This window comes from Callionymus lyra, chromosome 1, assembly GCF_982586985.1.
Source record: "Callionymus lyra chromosome 1, fCalLyr1.hap1.1, whole genome shotgun sequence".
NCBI lineage: Eukaryota > Metazoa > Chordata > Actinopteri > Syngnathiformes > Callionymidae > Callionymus > Callionymus lyra.
In genome coordinates this window covers 43,718,277-43,735,320 of record NC_141818.1, presented here as the reverse complement: position 1 = coordinate 43,735,320, position 17,044 = coordinate 43,718,277, and the positions used below count along the sequence as shown (strand labels likewise).

General features: G+C 43.4%; 4 protein-coding genes across 7 annotated transcripts in view; 1 reads left to right on the top strand and 3 right to left on the bottom strand.

Annotated features, from left to right (window-relative positions):
• Window positions 1–80: 80 nt before the first annotated feature.
• Window positions 81–2,919, bottom strand: LOC148089651 (serum response factor-like). The gene is made up of 8 exons (XM_087784849.1): window positions 2,230–2,919; window positions 1,858–2,127; window positions 1,592–1,796; window positions 1,392–1,517; window positions 1,188–1,280; window positions 979–1,119; window positions 828–907; window positions 81–407 (listed from the first exon to the last, which is right to left on the bottom strand). Exons 1-8 carry the CDS (start codon window positions 2,647–2,649, stop codon window positions 312–314), a joined length of 1,431 nt encoding a protein of 476 aa, XP_087640975.1. The 5' UTR covers window positions 2,650–2,919; the 3' UTR covers window positions 81–311.
• A 2,314-nt stretch (window positions 2,920–5,233) lies between these two features.
• LOC148089650 (opsin-5-like) lies at window positions 5,234–8,848 on the top strand. The gene is made up of 6 exons (XM_087808967.1): window positions 5,234–5,357; window positions 6,862–7,064; window positions 7,120–7,219; window positions 7,599–7,703; window positions 7,773–7,996; window positions 8,393–8,848. Exons 1-6 carry the CDS (start codon window positions 5,234–5,236, stop codon window positions 8,846–8,848), a joined length of 1,212 nt encoding a protein of 403 aa, XP_087665093.1.
• A 692-nt stretch (window positions 8,849–9,540) lies between these two features.
• LOC148089649 (equilibrative nucleoside transporter 1-like) lies at window positions 9,541–13,474 on the bottom strand. Its single transcript, XM_087784835.1, has 13 exons — window positions 13,213–13,474; window positions 12,502–12,558; window positions 12,343–12,424; window positions 12,093–12,247; window positions 11,898–12,037; window positions 11,698–11,832; window positions 11,237–11,334; window positions 10,792–10,876; window positions 10,646–10,725; window positions 10,450–10,558; window positions 10,299–10,384; window positions 10,038–10,237; window positions 9,541–9,955 (listed from the first exon to the last, which is right to left on the bottom strand). The coding sequence occupies exons 2-13, from the start codon at window positions 12,519–12,521 to the stop codon at window positions 9,844–9,846; spliced, it is 1,302 nt and encodes a 433-aa protein (XP_087640961.1). The 5' UTR covers window positions 12,522–12,558; window positions 13,213–13,474; the 3' UTR covers window positions 9,541–9,843.
• Window positions 13,475–14,357: 883 nt separating this feature from the next.
• sorcs1 (sortilin-related VPS10 domain containing receptor 1) overlaps window positions 14,358–17,044 on the bottom strand; it is a 113,484-nt gene continuing 110,797 nt past the window's right edge. For 2 of the 4 annotated variants that reach the window (XM_087808935.1, XM_087808943.1), the window contains exons 25-27: window positions 16,556–16,661; window positions 16,284–16,444; window positions 14,358–15,896 (exon numbers count right to left, since the gene is read on the bottom strand). In XM_087808935.1, the coding sequence (XP_087665061.1) occupies window positions 15,835–15,896; window positions 16,284–16,444; window positions 16,556–16,661 (329 nt within the window). In that variant the 3' untranslated portion in view covers window positions 14,358–15,834. Of the gene's footprint in view, window positions 15,897–16,115; window positions 16,179–16,283; window positions 16,445–16,555; window positions 16,662–17,044 lie in introns of those variants that run through there. The other 2 variants (XM_087808952.1, XR_015713393.1) reach the window with 2 other exon arrangements.

Below are 17,044 nucleotides of genomic sequence, written 5' to 3'. Positions count from 1 at the left end.
GTTGGTTCTGATTCTTATTGTAAGGCAAGCATTTCCATAACTGCCACCAAGGCACAGATTGAGAAACAAGAAACTACTAATTGAAGAAATAACTTATATTTGCTTCTTAAATCATTTGTTGTTTTTTTTAACTGAAAACAAAAAAAAATATGAATTCACATACACTCACGCACATCAGTATACATTTGATAACCAAAGTAAAGCATGTTAAAATGTCAGAAGATCATCATTCATGGTCTTCATGATATACAGGAAATCCTTCTGATTGATTGCAGCAACATGACTCTGCTCTGCTCCAGAAGATGGTATCTTCAGTTGTCTTCTTTCGACTGGTGAAGGTCCAGACTGACAACCTGGAGTTCGGTTAAGTTGCTGCTTCCGCCGCTGGTCTGCTGGCTGATGACCATCTGAACCAGAAAAACAAACAAATCAGCTGCTGTAACAGGATTCAAGCGACATGAAATTTTCAGTGCACAGGAGCATGGATATTGATTGTATAAAACTAACTAAACGCAATCAAATGCACTAAATCCGGCGCAGCCATCTTTTTTAATGTAACTGCACATTGTTCTTTGAAATAAATAAACTGAATCTGAAACTATAATTACATCATTGGAAAAATGAACTAACTTCTCAAATTAAAAAAAATAAATCTACAGCCATTTAAAAATAAGTAGTAATGACAGCACTTTAATCTGATAGTACCAAGTACCTCAAATGGACAACAATAGTGATGTATCAACAGGGATGTTATATGGTAGAGTGTAGTATTAGTAAAAGAGTATTTCAACAGCAGGATAAAGTAGTACTGTATGCAGTATAAATACCGGGTGCAGCTGGACAGCAGAAACAGGAATTTGGGTCGCCACCGGAGGAAGTGATGTCAGAAATACTTGCTGGATTGATGCTGTCAAAGAAAACCGTTAGTAAACTCACACTCCGATATAATAGGTAGATAGTAAGAGTGCGTGGCCTCACCCGGGTCATGTGATTGGCCAGTTGAAGGGAACGTGTTCAGAACTGTAAGGCCTCCGTCACCTAAAGTAGACGTCGGTGTCGTGTACACGACTGTGTGGCCACCGGGGTAAGTCACGTGACTTGAGGATGAGACGACGCTGGCTGAAGAGACAGGGTGAGCGTTCAGAACCTCTTAAGGTGAGAAGAAGGTAACGGTTTTGTGGTCTTACTTAAGGGGGAAGATGTGGCGCTAGGATTGTCGGAGCTGGTCTGACTGCTCGCCTGCACTTGGAGGGTCTGCAGGGGTTGTGTGACCGTCCCACCTGTTGACAAAGATGAAACATGAGTGACTGTGGACTAGATTTCTTAAGTGCCGTATCATCACAGCAATGGGCGAGAAGAAAGCATCAACGCTACCTTCACCCTGGACTGACCTGTGAGGGACATGGTGGCTGGGAGGCGAAATAGTGTGGTAGGCTGTGTGCTAGAAGAGTTCTGGACACAAGAGCCCTGAAGATGGCTGAGTGGGATTGTGTGGGTACCAGGAGGCAGCTGGGCACCTGTAGGCAGCACACTTGAGTTTACACTGAACCCTCTTCATCGAGATGCCATGCCTTTTTTTTTTCTAGCTCACCTGACATCAACGTGAAACCTCCGGGAAACATGACACCAGCTGACGTTTTTAGCATGGCACCATTAGTGGAGGTCACAGTTGCAGTGGGGGCACTGTTTTGATGTTGTGATGTCAGTGATGAAGATATGGAGGTGGAAGAGGAGAGCACCGTGGACTGTGTGCTTATTGGAAGGCCGGACAAAATGTAGGCCGTTTTATTCGAATCCTGTCAGAAAGAGAAAAAGTTGTCTCCTGAGATCCCCCTTTTTAACCATCAACGTGCCTACCTTAGACACCTCCAGACCCCCATCGGTTTCTGAAACCTGATACGTCAGGTCGGTCTCCTCAAAGCCGGTGGCGCTCATCCTCTGATCGGAGGACGGGTCGGAGCGTGGCGGCGAGTCTGGAGAGTTGAGGCAGGTCTGGATCAGAGCCTTCCCGTTCTCGGAGGTGATCATGGGCTGAAGTTTTCTCGTGGCGAAAGTGTACACGTGTCCCGTCTCGCTGGCGACTAGAAGTAACACCTGAGTACCCGTGAGGGTCGACAGCTCGTACGCCTGCAGGAGGAGAATTCAATGACAGGTTTCAAGCTCATGTTGTTATAGTAACCGTTAATACATCTTTATCCAACAGGTAAACCAGCTAAACTTCCGGCTCACCTTCTTCATTATCCCAGTCTTCCTCTTGCTAAAAGTTGTGTATCGTCTCAGTTTGTTGTCTATGAACTCCATTTTAATCTTCACCCGTCCTCTGGTCTTCTTCCCGGGTTTAGCTCCGGGTACTCCGCTGCTCAGACCCCCGTAACCCTCGGCGAGGGTCACGGGGTTCGGCGCGGACGGAAAACTGACCTCGCCGTCGCTTCTCTCCCTCTTCACGCCTCGCCTGTCCCCGCCGAACCTCGCCGTGTCATCGTCAGAATCCGACTCCGGGTCGGAGCAGCTGTCAATCACCTCGGATCCGTACTCCCTCTCCTCGAACCGGGTCCCATCCCTGTCCGCGGCGGGTCCACTTGTGGTCAACGACACGCTGTTTAACACAGTCCCGTTGCCCGTCCGCCCGTCTCCGGCTCGGGTCCCCATCCTTGTGGTCTCGTGAAGTGGACGAAAAGATCCTAAAACCAGTTCCAGTCCAGACTCTCTTGGACCGCAAGATGCTAAGAGCTAACCGGCTAACGGCTAACACGTAGGAACAAGTAGAGTCCGCGGTAAAGTCGAGAAGCCATGAAACTCGGGCACTCGAGATATGTGACTGTGTTTTACACAAATGGCGAAAGATTTTCTTCGATTTTCTTTGGTCGTAATTTCCTAAAAGTTGTGTTTTCCTCCTGAGGGAAACGAGAGCTGGCAAAAAACAACCCTCCGCGGTCTTAAAAGACCAGCCGTGTTGGTCTTTATGCATCCGCTAGAAAACATAGTTCGATTACTGAAGGAGAATAACTGCGTTCAAGACTCTCCATCTAGTCGGATCTTTGAAAGAAATGCGCTTTGGTGAAGGTGTTAAAAAAACGACCTTTTCAACAGAGAAAAGCAACAAGAGGAAGGATCTAAATAATATGTGTCACAGGTAACAGTGAACCCCTATTATTTAAAGGGGATCGCTAAACCCACTTTTTTTGGGGTGGATATGAGAAGATAAATTTGTCGGATCAAAAGTTAAAAAGACAAACGATTTTTTTTGTTTTAGCATTGAATAGTCAGTTCAGACCCTTGACCTCAAGGTCGTAGAGGCAGCCAGCAGAAATGACCCATCTTCTTCCGTCCTTGGCCCCCCTAATGAGTTTTGCTGTGTCCAGGCCAGTCCTTTTCACTTTGATATTGTCCAGCCAAGTCTTCTTTGGCCTTCACCGTTTCATCCCTCCGGCTACAGTACCTTGCAGAACGGTCTTGGTAAGCGAGTTGTTTCGACATATGTGCCCGACCACTTCAGCTTCCTACGCTTGTTTGCTGTTAACAGTTGTTTGCAGTAAACTGCTTCTGACTCATCGCTCCTCTGTTGCAAGTAGGAGATGCCAAGGACCTTTCGTAGGTATTTCATCTCGAAGGCTTCTGTGCTGCGTTTTGTTTTGGCCGTTGTGGTCCAGCTTTCACAGCGATAGAGGAAGGTGGAGACAACCTATGACTTTTAGAGGTTGATCTTGGCTGGCAGGCGGATTTTCTTGCTCTCAGGATGGGACTGAATAGTAAAAGGATAAAAATATCAGACTCATGTACTCCAGAAGGATTCTGTGCAACCTGATTTGAAGACACTGTTTCGCTTTATCTACTAAGTGAGATCTTTGCAGATTGGTGAAATAAATGTTGGGCTGGAATGGGAAGTGTTGCTTGGTACAGTGCCATAATGGTATAATGGGGTTAACGTTTTGGGGATTTTGATTTCGACAATCTTAATCCAAAATATAGACACGAAAAACTACTTCCGGTCTTTATCTGTGCAACTACGTCTGGGTTCTCACGCATATATTATGGGACATGCTGTTTCTCATCAATGTCCATCGACTGAATTATGAATTTCATTCTTTCTCTTTAAAATACTAATAATATAAAATTAATGTACTAATAAGTTACAACATGCACTCGCACACGATTAAAGAGAAACTATTGTTCAAACGCAAACCCCTTCTGACTCACGTGTTTCAAATGTTACAATATTACAGTTAGTCCCTCATCATGATCATGTTTTGAAGTTTTTACTCTACAAAGTTCTCCCCGGTCTGAATTCTGAGCGAACAAGAGGTTACGAGAGCAGAGTCCATTATGAAGTAATAATCGCTTCACTCCTCCTCCAGCCAGCTGTAATCACACCCACTTTGTTTATACAACACATCCCTTGGAGGTGGAGATTTACGGGATTGATGACGTGCAGTGACAAACTTTGATATTTGACCAATCACGGCAGAGTGGGCGTGGTTATGGTAAAGATTTCATCGTAGTGTTTTCAGTGGGCAAGGGTTAAATTTCTCTGATGTAAATATTTTAATTAAAAGAGAGTTTTGTACGAACAGACGCATATTGATGTACACTAGAGGTCCAATATTCATCTAAGACACACCACACATTACATGGGGTGTGGTCTCTCACCCACTGAATGTTATAAATGTTTGTGCTGTGACATGTTCTGTCTGATCCAGCGATTTGTTAATAAAGTGAACTTGACTGACGTCTCTTTCCTCATCCTGCCTCAACATAACAAAACACAGACAAGCACAATTGTGTTGTAAATATCCAGGACATAATCGTCATTTTCCATTCTTTAAGCACTGTTTTTGGCACCGTTCCGCAAACACAAATGGTTCTCATACCTATCCAAGAACTTTAATTACAAACATAAATGTATTTATTTTAAAAAACAACACTATCTACTGTGTTAATCTTAATTGGAGTGATTGTGTTAAGTCTTGTAAGAAGAATCTGTTTTAACTCTGTATAGATAAGCCTTATGATAACAAACTAATGAATCAGGTAGCCAATCAAAAGTGTTGTTTTGACCTACTACCTTCGATGAAATCTGTGCCGTGGTTGGCTGCCAGTGACGCTGAACGGGATCAGGGACTCTAAAATTACTTCAGATTACTTTCTGACTTGTCGTCACCGTGGGAGAAGCAGCTTGTTGCTGCTCCTGCAACACAAACATTAACTTTACCTTCCCAAACAACTGCTCCCAGAAATGTCTCTCCTGCAACCCAACAGTGTCCCCTGGAGGAACAACAGCTTTAACCTGGGAGGTAGCAAAGACCCTGCTCTGTCAGACCAGGGAGAGACCATCGTTGGGGTTTATCTGCTGCTTTTGGGTGAGTATATTATCATCATCCAGCCAATGCAATATTGACCTCCAGCCAAAGTAGGTATTTATAGTCTACATATCACAGGGTCCTGGTCCAACAAAGGCTCAATTCAAGAAGATTTTTTGCAATCAGGAAAACGTTTATTCATTGTTTTTCCCATCTTTCTTTCCTGCGTTGTTGTTCCTCCAATTAATTAAACCATTACGTTCTAGTGTGCCAGCAGCTGTCTCTTAGTCTATGTGAGAGCATTAGTGTCATTAACCAGTTAACAAGCGATTGCCTCTGAAAGGAAAACAATCCAAGAATGTCAGGACAGTGAATACAACCACTCAAGTGGTCTTTGTTGTGGCATGGAGGAGCTTTAAGAAACTGAGAAACACTAAATCCTGTTAATAAAGGTTGAACCTAAAAAATTCAAGACAAACTTATTTTGAATAAAAAATGTTGGGGGGGTTGGAGCCTGTCCCAGTTTGTTGGGTGAGAGGCAAGGGACACCCTGGACAGGACGCCAGTCTATCGCAGGGCACACAAAGACATTTAAAGACATTTTAAATGTAATTTAAAGTTTAAAATTGAAATCCATTTTTTGTCAGTACACTAGAGCAAATCCATTTTTGGTGGCCCTGACTCACCGCCCCGATTATGAGCCGCCGTTGGGCAGTCCTGTGTGGTCTGCGCCCCGAGTCCTTGTCTCCCCCAGTCGGGAGTCTGCGTCTCAGTCGGTCCTAGTCGGACGACAACAGAGGCGGGTTCACGTGTTCAGTATTCTCGTCTCCGTCGGGCTCAGTGGTCAATCTGATTGGTCGAGTGCTAGGTTTACCCAGCGAATCAGTGCAGGACAATGAAACGATGTGAGTATTGTAAACACTAGATAAGCAGCGATGGCAGGGATGAAACTACACTTTAATTGAAAACTTCACACCAATATTATCATGTGAATGAAAAATCTCGTCACCTCCTGCTTCATGAACGTATTCATTTACGTTAGTGTTTTGAATTGTTGTCCTATTCACATGCAACCTTTCACATTTTAACTTTTCATCTCAACATTTGTACATTATCACCATGTCTGATTCATGGTCATTTTGTGCTAATAATGATACAGAAGGACAGTATTGTTGACATGACTTTAATGATCATTCCAGATAATCAAAATTATTTCCCTATATCTTGCTTGACACATACAAAAAAGCCCTCTGAGCTGCAGCAGTGAGACTCAGGACTTTTTCTGCGGCGTCCTCCTTCCACAACAAGAAGACCAAGGGCTGACAATGCCAGTCGCTATATATTCGTGTCGTTATCCATTGTATTTTAATTTAATCTGTCGTTCAACAGGTGAAAACACCGACCGTTCTCGACTAGTCTCAAAGCATTTCACTCTCTGGTGTCGACACAGATGAGCTCCGATCAAAATTGTTCATTAAAACAATTATACAACACTGTGTGTATCATGTGACTTAAGACTTTTTTTTATCATGCCTCCAATGGTCTTTTTCATTTCTGTGTCCAGGTTGGTTGTCTTGGTTTGGAAACAGCATTGTCCTCTTCGTTCTGATCCGTCAGAGAGCAACGCTCCAACCCACCGACTACCTGACCTTTAACCTTGCTGTCTCTGACGCAAGCATCTCTGTATTTGGCTACTCAAGAGGCATCATCGAGATCTTCAATTTCTTCCGGGACAGTGGATACTTGATCTCCATCTGGACATGCCAGGTATCAACTCGTAGACCGATCCATAAGGGGGTTCATCTGAAACGTCTCTTTCCAGGTTGATGGTTTCTTCACCCTGTTGTTTGGCCTGAGCAGCATCAACACCCTGACGGTGATCAGTGTTACCCGATACATCAAAGGATGCCACCCAAGCAAAGGTCTGCTGTTATATACAGTAGATCCCAACATTAGTAGAACACCTTTCTATGGCACATTCATAAAAAACCCTTTCAGTGGCTTCTGAAACTTTAGTGCAGTTATTTATATTTGATTAGACTTCTCAGGATGCTACCTATCCATTCCACCAATTTTCTTTTACACTTTTCCGAAGATGTATTCATGGCTGATAGCTCTTCCCATTAACCTGGAGCCGAAAGGTGACCAGCTTTATTTTTTTGGCCCACATGCCTGATGCAGCCGCCATGTTACAAAAAAAGGGACATTGTCTAGAAGCAAATATCTTATATTTCATTGATTGTGTTCCATTAACTCACTTGACCTCACTTAATCTCATTCAAAAATGTTTGTCTACCTTAGCGCGATTTATCAACCGAACCTGCATATCCCTCTGTCTGCTGTTCATCTGGACTAGTTCTGGATTTTGGTCAGCAGCCCCTCTCCTAGGCTGGGGGAGCTACAAAGGCAAGAACAACGGCAGCCAACTGTGACTTTAACTACTGGTCCAGATCTCTTAGCAACTTTCTGTCACAGATCGCGGCTATGGAACCTGTGAGATCGACTGGGCGAAGGCAAACTACTCTGTCCTTCACAAGTCATACATCATCTCCATCTTTATCTTCTGTTTCTTCCTGCCCGTGCTGGTTATGCTTTTCTGCTACACAGCCATCATAAAAACCGTGAAGAAAGGTAACGCCATGTCATCAGAGGGCGACCTGACTGATCGCCAGAGGAAGATGGAGAGAGATGTGACCATAGTGAGTTACTTCATTTGTCAATCTACTTTTTAAGTATTTCTTTTTTTTTTTTAAACTGTTTAGCTTAATATAAACCAGCAAAGATTGTAATCGAGGTGACCAGCTGCTTATCCATTGGCTTGTCTTCTCCTCGGTTCAACCGAAAAGGTCTTCATTGCTATGCTAAGGTTCCCAAAGATAGCAAAAGCAAAAGAAAAGCTATTGTGCTTTCAGAGGGGTCTTCTTATAGTTGTATAGTGCAAGTATATATAGAATTATTAGAAATATACTCCAGTAGTTTGACCTTAAACACATGGAATGGAGTTGGTGACGGTGTTTCCGGAAAAAAAAAGATTTTCCACATTTACTGAATCACAACCACATCCCCATTGGTTTGCTCTTGCTTTCTCCCTCCAGGTTTCCATTGTAATCTGCACGGCATTCATCCTGGCCTGGTCTCCATACGCTGTTGTGTCCATGTGGTCCGCCTGGGGCTATCACGTGCCCAACCTCACCAGCATCTTCACCAGACTCTTTGCCAAGTCGGCTAGTTTCTACAACCCTCTCATCTACTTTGGCCTCAGCTCAAAGTTCCGCAAAGACGTGGCCATCCTGTTACCGTGCACCCACAACGCCAGAGATACTGTGAGACTGAAGCGCTTCAAGCCCAAAGCAGACGGCCAGAATAGACACAAAGGTCACAGACATGAGAGGCGGTACTCGCCTGAACACTTGCTCAACCAGGGTCCTAGTCTTGATTCTGGCATGGGAAGCCCACCCCCTACAACGCCCCAGAACGACAAGGGGTGTAACTATATTGATAAACCTGACCAGTCGGAATTTGGATCAGAATATGCATGTGTACGACTGTGAACTCCCGGTTAAATTAGGGTTTGCTCTCCATTTTTTTTTTTTTCCAAACTGAAGTCAATAATCCCTCTTGTGTTTACAAACCTACCGGCATGACTGAATGTGAACTCTTTACCCATCACTGAATAGATTAATATTTCCATCAGGACTGTAATCCTGGAGATGGCGAACTAGAACCAATTTATGGTTCAGAAGCTCTTACGTGGATCCTGTTACTCTCTCTTTAGATCCTATTACATCCAGAGAGCTCACCTAGACCCTGACATACCAGAATCAGGACCTAAACCAGGGGTCTCCAAACCGGTCCTCAAAGGGCCGGGGTGGTGCAGGTTTTTGTTCCAACCAATAAAGAGCCCCCCCCTTAACCCGATCAGTCTTCGGAGTGTAATCAGTTGATTGTCAGTCTGGTGTCGCTTGTTAAAGCTGAAACCTCATTGGTTAAACTGTGCATGCTGGATCGGTTGGAACAAAAACCTGCACCACGCCGGCCCTTTGAGGACCGGTTTGGAGACCCCTGACCTAAACAGACTGATGTGAAGTTTTATTTTATGGTATTTTTATTTCATTTTAATATTTTATTGTTGATGTCAGATGACAAGGCTCTCCAAAAAAAAATCACAATTAATTTATTTAAAAAATATTATTTATTTTTTCTTATTTTTGTCACATTAAATATTTGGTTTATAATTCTAACTTTGAATAAATTGTAATTTGTCTTGAATACACACACGCATAGTCAACACAATTCACCCAAGAACACACTTTAATATCCAAACAAGATATGCAAACACACACACATAAGGCCACATACAAACATGGTCATAGATATGTTTGAATGGAAAACACTTACAGACCGACATGTTAAACAAAGGGGCCAACATTCACACATACGTGCTCACACGCACATGTGTTGATGATTGTAATGAAGAGATGAATAACAATGTGTTGTAGCATTCATTTGTCAGCTCTGGTTGGAACCGTTCCTGGACGGGGACTCCTCAGACCAGGGCTCTGAAGAGGAACGAGAGTGCAGCACCGAGAGCCAGACCCAGAGTGAGGAAGAAGGCCATGATGATTCCAGCGGTCTCGGATTCATGAGGTAGAACTTTTCTGCGAAGGAGACACATCCGCTGAATGAGTGACCAACACCAATGACGGGGAGTTGTAGTAAAGAGGGACAATGGGATATTACTTGGGTCCAAAGGACATGCAGATGCTGGCCAGGTACCCGTTGGAGAAGGCAAACAGGATCATGAAGAAGATGAACCAGCCGTCATGGTGGAAGTAGACGGGCAGCGTGAATCGCGGCTGCACGTTGCAAAGCATGAAGAGTGGCACGAAGACCACACGTGCCACAACCAGGAACGGAACCAGCCGGCTGTCCTTCCCAGGCTGGGGAAAGCAGAGGTGGATCAGAACATGGCTCGTGGATGACAAGAGCACAGACACTCACCCAGGTGCACACCGCGGACAGACTCCGCCCCCCCCAGTCACTCATGTTAAAGAGCAGGAAACAGCAAACAGGAATGAAATAAACTTCTGCAGGAAAAAAACCCATTATGTCAGTGGAGTTGTGTGGCATTTAAAGGTCAAAGGTCTCTCACCCCACGATGACCCCTTTGCCAAGGTGGACCTCGTGTCGGCTGTGATGGCGGGAAAGGTGCCGATGGTGACAGTGAAGGCCAAACACACCGAGAGAGCCACTTGCCAGATCTGAGAGGGAGATGTTAGATGACACGTGTGAACTGTCATCCATTTCTACACCCACTGGTAATATATGTCACGTTTAGAAGTTTTTACCTTTTTAAAGATGGTGATCATTGAGATGTCATGGTGTTGCTTCTCTTGTTGTCCGTGAGCTGCAAAGTCACCGTTGATTTCTGAAAGAGATTGACGTCAACATTCCGCTGCTCAAGGAGTTAACGGACTCCTGAAACAACACGTACCTGTGCTGCGAAGACAGACGGATGCCCCTGGCTCTTCTGCTGCAGACTGCTGCGACCCAATGTTCTGATGGAACTGGTAGAAGTCCTGACACACACACATGAATTGATGTTGGTGTGTTTCAATGTTGTTTTGGTCATAGCTGTTTTGTTTGATTAGCTGGCGCTAGTTGGGCTCTCACAGAGTATGTTATAATATATGTTTTTTTGTGTGTAATTTCTTTGTTCGCATTTTTTTTAGTCTGTTTTTGTCTGTGTGTCTTATTGTGTGTGTTATTGTAGCATATCTTATTGTTTTGTAGGTTATGAGTTAGCGTCTGCATCTCTGTTGGTTTTCTTTATGGGATGTTGATTTTGTTTGTTGTCATGTCTTTGTATGGTCATGTTTGGCTACACAGTTGTGGTGGTTGTTGTTGTTGTTGTTGTTGTTGTTGTTGTTGTTGTGTACCATTTTGGGCAGCAGCAGGTAAGCGATGACTGACAGGAGGATCACTGCACACGCTGTCAGAAAGTAACCAAATGCTGAGTCATGGAGCTCCGAGCCACCTACGGAAGAAAGTATGAGAAATGATGACGAGCAGAATGGAAAGTGAAATAAGGCCTCTAAGCAGGGACATTTAAAGAAATTAACAAAAGCAATATGGGGTTGGAGGTTGAGGTAGAGTGAGCGAGCAAGGTAAGGAAGGCATTGAGGTAGCGTCCTGAAATGACACCTCCCCTATAAAGAAAAAGTTAAAAATGAAAAGTAGGAAACAAAAAGAGGCAATATAAATATAAAAATAAAATAAATAAGAAATACAATTCAAATGAGAAAGCAAGGAAAGAAGGAAGGAAGGAATTTAAAAAAAAGGGGAAGGACACATATCTCTGGTTTGGTACCATTTGGTTCTGATAATGATCATATCTCACTTGCGATAGCACAGATCATGGCCAATGCAGCGAAGGTCCCGGCCAGTCCCTGACCACTCATGATCGGCGTGGTGTAGGACGCAGGCAGCGTGCCGGCCATCCCGAACAGACTCCCCTGCAAGATGGCGCCAAAGGCTGCAGCCAATCAATGAAGTTAATACTGAGCCCGTAGATGAGCACCATGACCGAGGAAGACTGACAGTTGATGATGACGATCATCACCATGGTGACGATGAAGAAGGGCAGCGGCTCCAGTGGAACTTTGACCAGAGCGGCGGTGACCATGAAGACGCTCAGAATCACCAGCAGGCTGCCCTGTACCCGGATCTTCTGTGGAACCCTGTAGCAGTTCCCGGGTCAGTCCAGGAAGGTTCTCACGATGCCTGTCGACTCACCGAGCGTGCAGGACGGAGTTGAGGGCGGTGCAGGTGAGCAGTGGCAGCATCGAACACAGCGTCATCACATTGTTGAACTTGGCCTCGAGAAGACTTTGACCTCTGGTTGAGTCGGTGTGGTTGACGTGCGGCTCCTTTAGGCGACTGGTGAAGTACTGGTGAGAAGAACCACATCAGTGCAATACAAGTAAACAGTCACGGCAAAAAGACTCCACAGTCACAAGTACTTCATCATCACAGTTGGTCTCACCATAGTTGCTGTCATGAAAAAGTTCCAGGGCAACAAAGTTCCGAGTCCCAGTGTAAAGAAGATCAACCAGACTGCGAAATACCTGGAGGAGCAGGAGACGTCTGTGTTCTTCACAGGTCAACATCAAGAGACTAGGAAATTAGAAGCCATGACACTCACTTGTCTCTCGGTGCGTCCATGATGGATACAGACACGGAGGATCAGATCTTTACCTGACTGAATGAAAAGATACACGTGCAGTTTTACAGTTCACCACTAGAGAGCAGTGTTGTTTGTGTTTAGTACATACGTGTATTTATGTACAGACCGAACACAAGCGTTTTAAAAACCTCGACATCAAGGAATAAAAAGAGTAGAAAATACAAATTTATACTATACACTTAAACGTGACTCACATTTAATCCACCATTCATGGACAAACACAAAAGTTGAAAACCAGACACTCACAGTCAAACAAAAACAAAGAGACACTTTCTATAAACAGCACACATTTTAGGGCATAAACAGCACAAAAAATAATGCTCAGCCAATGCAAAAACACACATATATGCGAACCAACACACATGTAGGTACACAACTATTGTTGACACACATAATAGTGTGAAACATGTATGGCTGTAATTGGCAGATATAAACAGATGCAACATTACACTTCTACACACACTCACAAGTACACAAAGATTATAAGAGACATGTGTTGTCGCACACATATCGCCCAGTACACTCACACAAACATTTTGCCTAAAAGAAACACACTACTTGACACACAAAAATCCTACCATAAAAAAAAGGGACATCAGTTATCAAAGAGACATGTGTGCTTTTAAAACATTACACATTAAATTTCTGCCACGCACATAGACACTGTACCTTGTGAGCAGAACCAGGCCCTGATCCTTAGATGGGTCTCCAGATGTTCCTCGTCATGAGGTTCTTCAAGCTTCCTGCTTCTTTTGCTGTGTCGTCAGAATCTGTTCCCTGTCAGCATGCTGACCTCTGACCTCCTGATATCTGTGCAGACTTTGTTCCTGTGGAAATGGCCACACTGATAACACTTCAACCAGAAACACAGCCACATTCATTCATGACCTTATCTCCTAAAGTAACCTCAATCAATGAAACAGAAGTTGAACTTGACACAATCAACGCCCGTCAGTCCCCGGCGAGAGGCTCCACCCACGGTTCCTGAAAAGATTGAAGTCTCTTCACAAGTTGAGTGATGTGCTCAGAATGTTCCGCTTCAATGTTGAACTGGGAAGCAAAACCCATTGTCATGTGCAACAACAACAAGTGGCTTCACAGGTTATAACGTATTATTAATATTGACCAATTCAAAGAATGAAGGACATCTCGTTATTGTAATTTATTCTTAGTATTTCATTATCCACCTTTTGATCTTTATTTTCATTTGATAATGTATAAGACAACAGAAGTTATAGTGCTGAGTGCTACTATATTATGGACAACATGAATAGATGGGTTACCAAATCGCGACACCATGTGGTGATCGTGATTATGACACGTTCTGTTTTATTTTGAATCGTGTTATACAAACCATAGCATCACTATTGGCCTACAAGCATCAGCCACCAACAAACATGTTTTTATATAAGGGAAGGAAAATTAAGGGAAAGGAAGGGAAATTTAAAGTTTAATTATTTTTATGTTGTTGTTGTATTTGCTTTTTTCTGTATAATCAAATTTTGTATTTGCTTTCTGTAAAAGTTCATGAAAATACGTTAACCTATATGAGCCTTTCCCTCATTGATCACAACGTTTAGTCAGTAAAGAAAGCTGATTTTATGAGATTATTTAATCACATCGTATTATCTAGAATAATAAATAAATGACTAATAACTAATAACAGTGGCTTGCATTGAATAATGTGGGTAGCATTACATTAATGCTTAACCTTAATAAGAATAAATAAATAAAAAGACACAAAAAGCACTGAAAAAAAGCGAAAAGAAGTTTACAAGTTAATTAACTCAAGCAATGGACCAGTACTGCTGTAGTTCAAGTTTTAGCGTTTAATAAATATGATTGTAAATGCAGAAACCAAAGACACGACAGCAAAAGTTTAACACTGAAACACTTTCATCGTCTGATCAGATATAAAAACCTGTACAGTAATAAAATTATTGTTTTTATTCGTTTTTCTCTACAAAAATAAGAATCTCGCCATCTGCAGCTAGTTGAGGAGCGAGCGTTCATCAATGCCACCTGGACACGAGGATTAAGATTCAGTTCTTTTTTTTCCGTGGTCCAGTGCTGATCATGAGGGTTCTTCTGAAAACCTTGCAGACCGGTGTCCAAACCAAAGCCCAGTTCTGATGAGCTGGGGTCATAGGTTGTATTACTATGTAATACTAAAGAAATGCACAGACTAAATTGTGTGGTATTCAGAATAACTGACTGAATTCTTCATAAGGTGAGAAAGTCTTGGAAAGCGGGAAAGGCAGTGAGCCGGGTTGTGTTTTGATCTGGATTACTTGCAAGAACACCTTCTCACAACTGGTTCTTGGAAAGTCAATATATGTTGCTTAATATATGAGAGTATGTTAACATTGTTTTCACATGTACAAAATGTGAGCTTTTGCATCAGGTCTGAGAGTTGTTATCAACTTTAGAATGGAAACCATAGACGGCAAAGAGAGAGGAAACAGCACAAGGCTTATTACTCAAGGGTTCCTGCTATGGGTAGTGTTTTGGCTGACTCGGTATAAATGTATGTACAATAACAGGGTTGTGCTCCAGAGACATCACAGTATTGAGCTCATGTGTCAACTTTGCAAACCTCATAATACCACGTTTTATTCATTTGATATATTACCTTTGGGCTGCAGTGAATACTATGAGGCGTCTCACTTACTTTCAGACCGGGATCATCACACAAGAGATGCCTTCCGGGAACAAACTTTGAAAAAAACATAGGCTGGTTCACCCCACCAGCCTCCTCCATCAAAGGGACTCTTAGCGGTGAAAAAAAAAGATTCTATACAAAATCTGAAGCTAGCATATACAATAACATCATCACAATCTTCACTGTGTGTTTTTCTTCTTTTTTTCTTTTTTTTTTACAAAGGTCTTGTTAATAGAACCAGAAGCGTCAGAATAACAGCTGAAGCATTTACAAATAAAAGAAGATGAATTCTGTATAAAATAGTGGTTGTGTTGCACATTGGTTTCGTTGATAAAATACACTTATTTTATGTATAGAGTTTTATAAAATAATGTGTCATTGACCTTCTTAATAAAAGTATCTAGAATAAATAATGGACCACAGTTCGCCGACGTCATCCCCGCTCACCCGTTCTCGCCTCTGGTTTACGTATAAATAGATCTTTTACAAAATGTCCCCCAATAACAATGGAAAATTAAAACCTGTACACATTTCTTCGGGAAAGTGTCAGCAGGTCCGACATGCACAGGTATAAAGCTCAGAACCACAGAGTCCAGAACAAAGGTCCAAAATCTGAAGATGTCCAGAGCTCAGACGACGTAGGAGGGGAGGTCGGTGGAGAATTTCACGTGAAGATGAGGCTTCATACAACCTGCAGGCGAAAGAGAGAGAGAGAGGTGAAAAGAGAGGATATGGATGGAAATAGGAGGAAGATAAAAGGGTTGTTATAGCGAGAATGAAGTACAGAATAAGAGAGGGTGACAAGAGGATAAAGCAAATAACCAAAACAGAGGACAAGAAATGAAATGGGTGGAAAGAATCAAGATACAAAACAAAAGCAATGTTAGAAGTAATGAATGATTGTTGCTACCGGGCTTCAGCGGGCCGGGCCTGATCTAGCGGCCGGACTCTGATGGACCGGACTTTCTCCCTTCTGAGAGAGGCCAGCAGAGAACACAATATGAGCTCAATGAAGACACGATGGCAGTCAGACAGCGATGAGTGAGGAATCAGAACCACGAAGGGCCGGCGGACTCACCAATGGGCTGAGAGTTGAACTCGGTGTCCAGAGTCTCCAAAGAATGCACCAGGTCCTGCACTGGGCCGGGCCGGGCTGCTTCCGATGGATTGGCTGGACTCTTCATTTCTTGTTCTTTTTCATTCTGCATCTGCGCATAGACGTTGAGGCCTGGGATCTTCCTTGAGGAAAGACTCACGGTCAGACTTGGAACCAAAACACCGAACTCACACACGCGTGTGGTCTCGACCGCCACATCTCGAAAAATCCAGACCACTTATTCGACACTTTACCTCTTGAATTTGTAGATGACAAAGACAGCTAAACCCACAACCACAACTGAGAGCAGCATCAGCATGGCTGAGCCACTGTGGTTCTCGCTTGTGTCCACTAGGGGCGCTGCAGACACAGGAGCACAGGAGACAGGACATATGAACGTGGACCCCGGGCAGAGGCATGCAGAACACAGTGAGCAGGACAACTGAGACCGATGTGAAGATTTTAGTATGGACTTTTCTTACTCTTCATCTTATTAGCCTCTTTAGGACAGAAGCAGCATCCCCAAAAGGAAGAGGCACACATACTTGTAACGCTGCTCACTCTCTGAGTGTCTCTGTGTAGCTACATGGTGGGAGCCAATCAGACACAGGGTAGGAGGGAGATTAGTGACTGGGCCCAGCAGAAAGATTCAAGATTGACTTTCCACTAAGTGTCCTGATCGAGTATCCGCATGCTTTAAGTAGCCAAATACGACGTACAATAATGACACCAACAGTGGCAGG

Bases quoted from the DNA above. Each gene is read 5' to 3' on its own strand.
- LOC148089649 (XM_087784835.1), bottom strand. From the start codon at position 12,521: ATGGACGCACCGAGAGACAA. The intron at 12,425-12,501 runs GTGAGTGTCATG...CTGCTCCTCCAG, and splicing joins ATGGACGCACCGAGAGACAA to GTATTTCGCAGTCTGGTTGA. The intron at 10,238-10,298 runs GTGAGTGTCTGT...TGCTTTCCCCAG, and splicing joins TGTCCGCGGTGTGCACCTGG to CCTGGGAAGGACAGCCGGCT.
- LOC148089651 (XM_087784849.1), bottom strand. From the start codon at position 2,649: ATGGGGACCCGAGCCGGAGACGGGCGGACGGGCAACGGGACTGTGTTA. The intron at 1,797-1,857 runs GTAGGCACGTTG...TCTTTCTGACAG, and splicing joins GGGGTCTGGAGGTGTCTAAG to GATTCGAATAAAACGGCCTA. The intron at 1,281-1,391 runs GTCAGTCCAGGG...CTTTGTCAACAG, and splicing joins AGCCACCATGTCCCTCACAG to GTGGGACGGTCACACAACCC.
- LOC148089650 (XM_087808967.1), top strand. From the start codon at position 5,234: ATGTCTCTCCTGCAACCCAACAGTGTCCCCTGGAGGAACAACAGCTTT. The intron at 5,358-6,861 runs GTGAGTATATTA...TTCTGTGTCCAG, and splicing joins GGTTTATCTGCTGCTTTTGG to GTTGGTTGTCTTGGTTTGGA. The intron at 7,220-7,598 runs GTCTGCTGTTAT...TGTCTACCTTAG, and splicing joins AGGATGCCACCCAAGCAAAG to CGCGATTTATCAACCGAACC.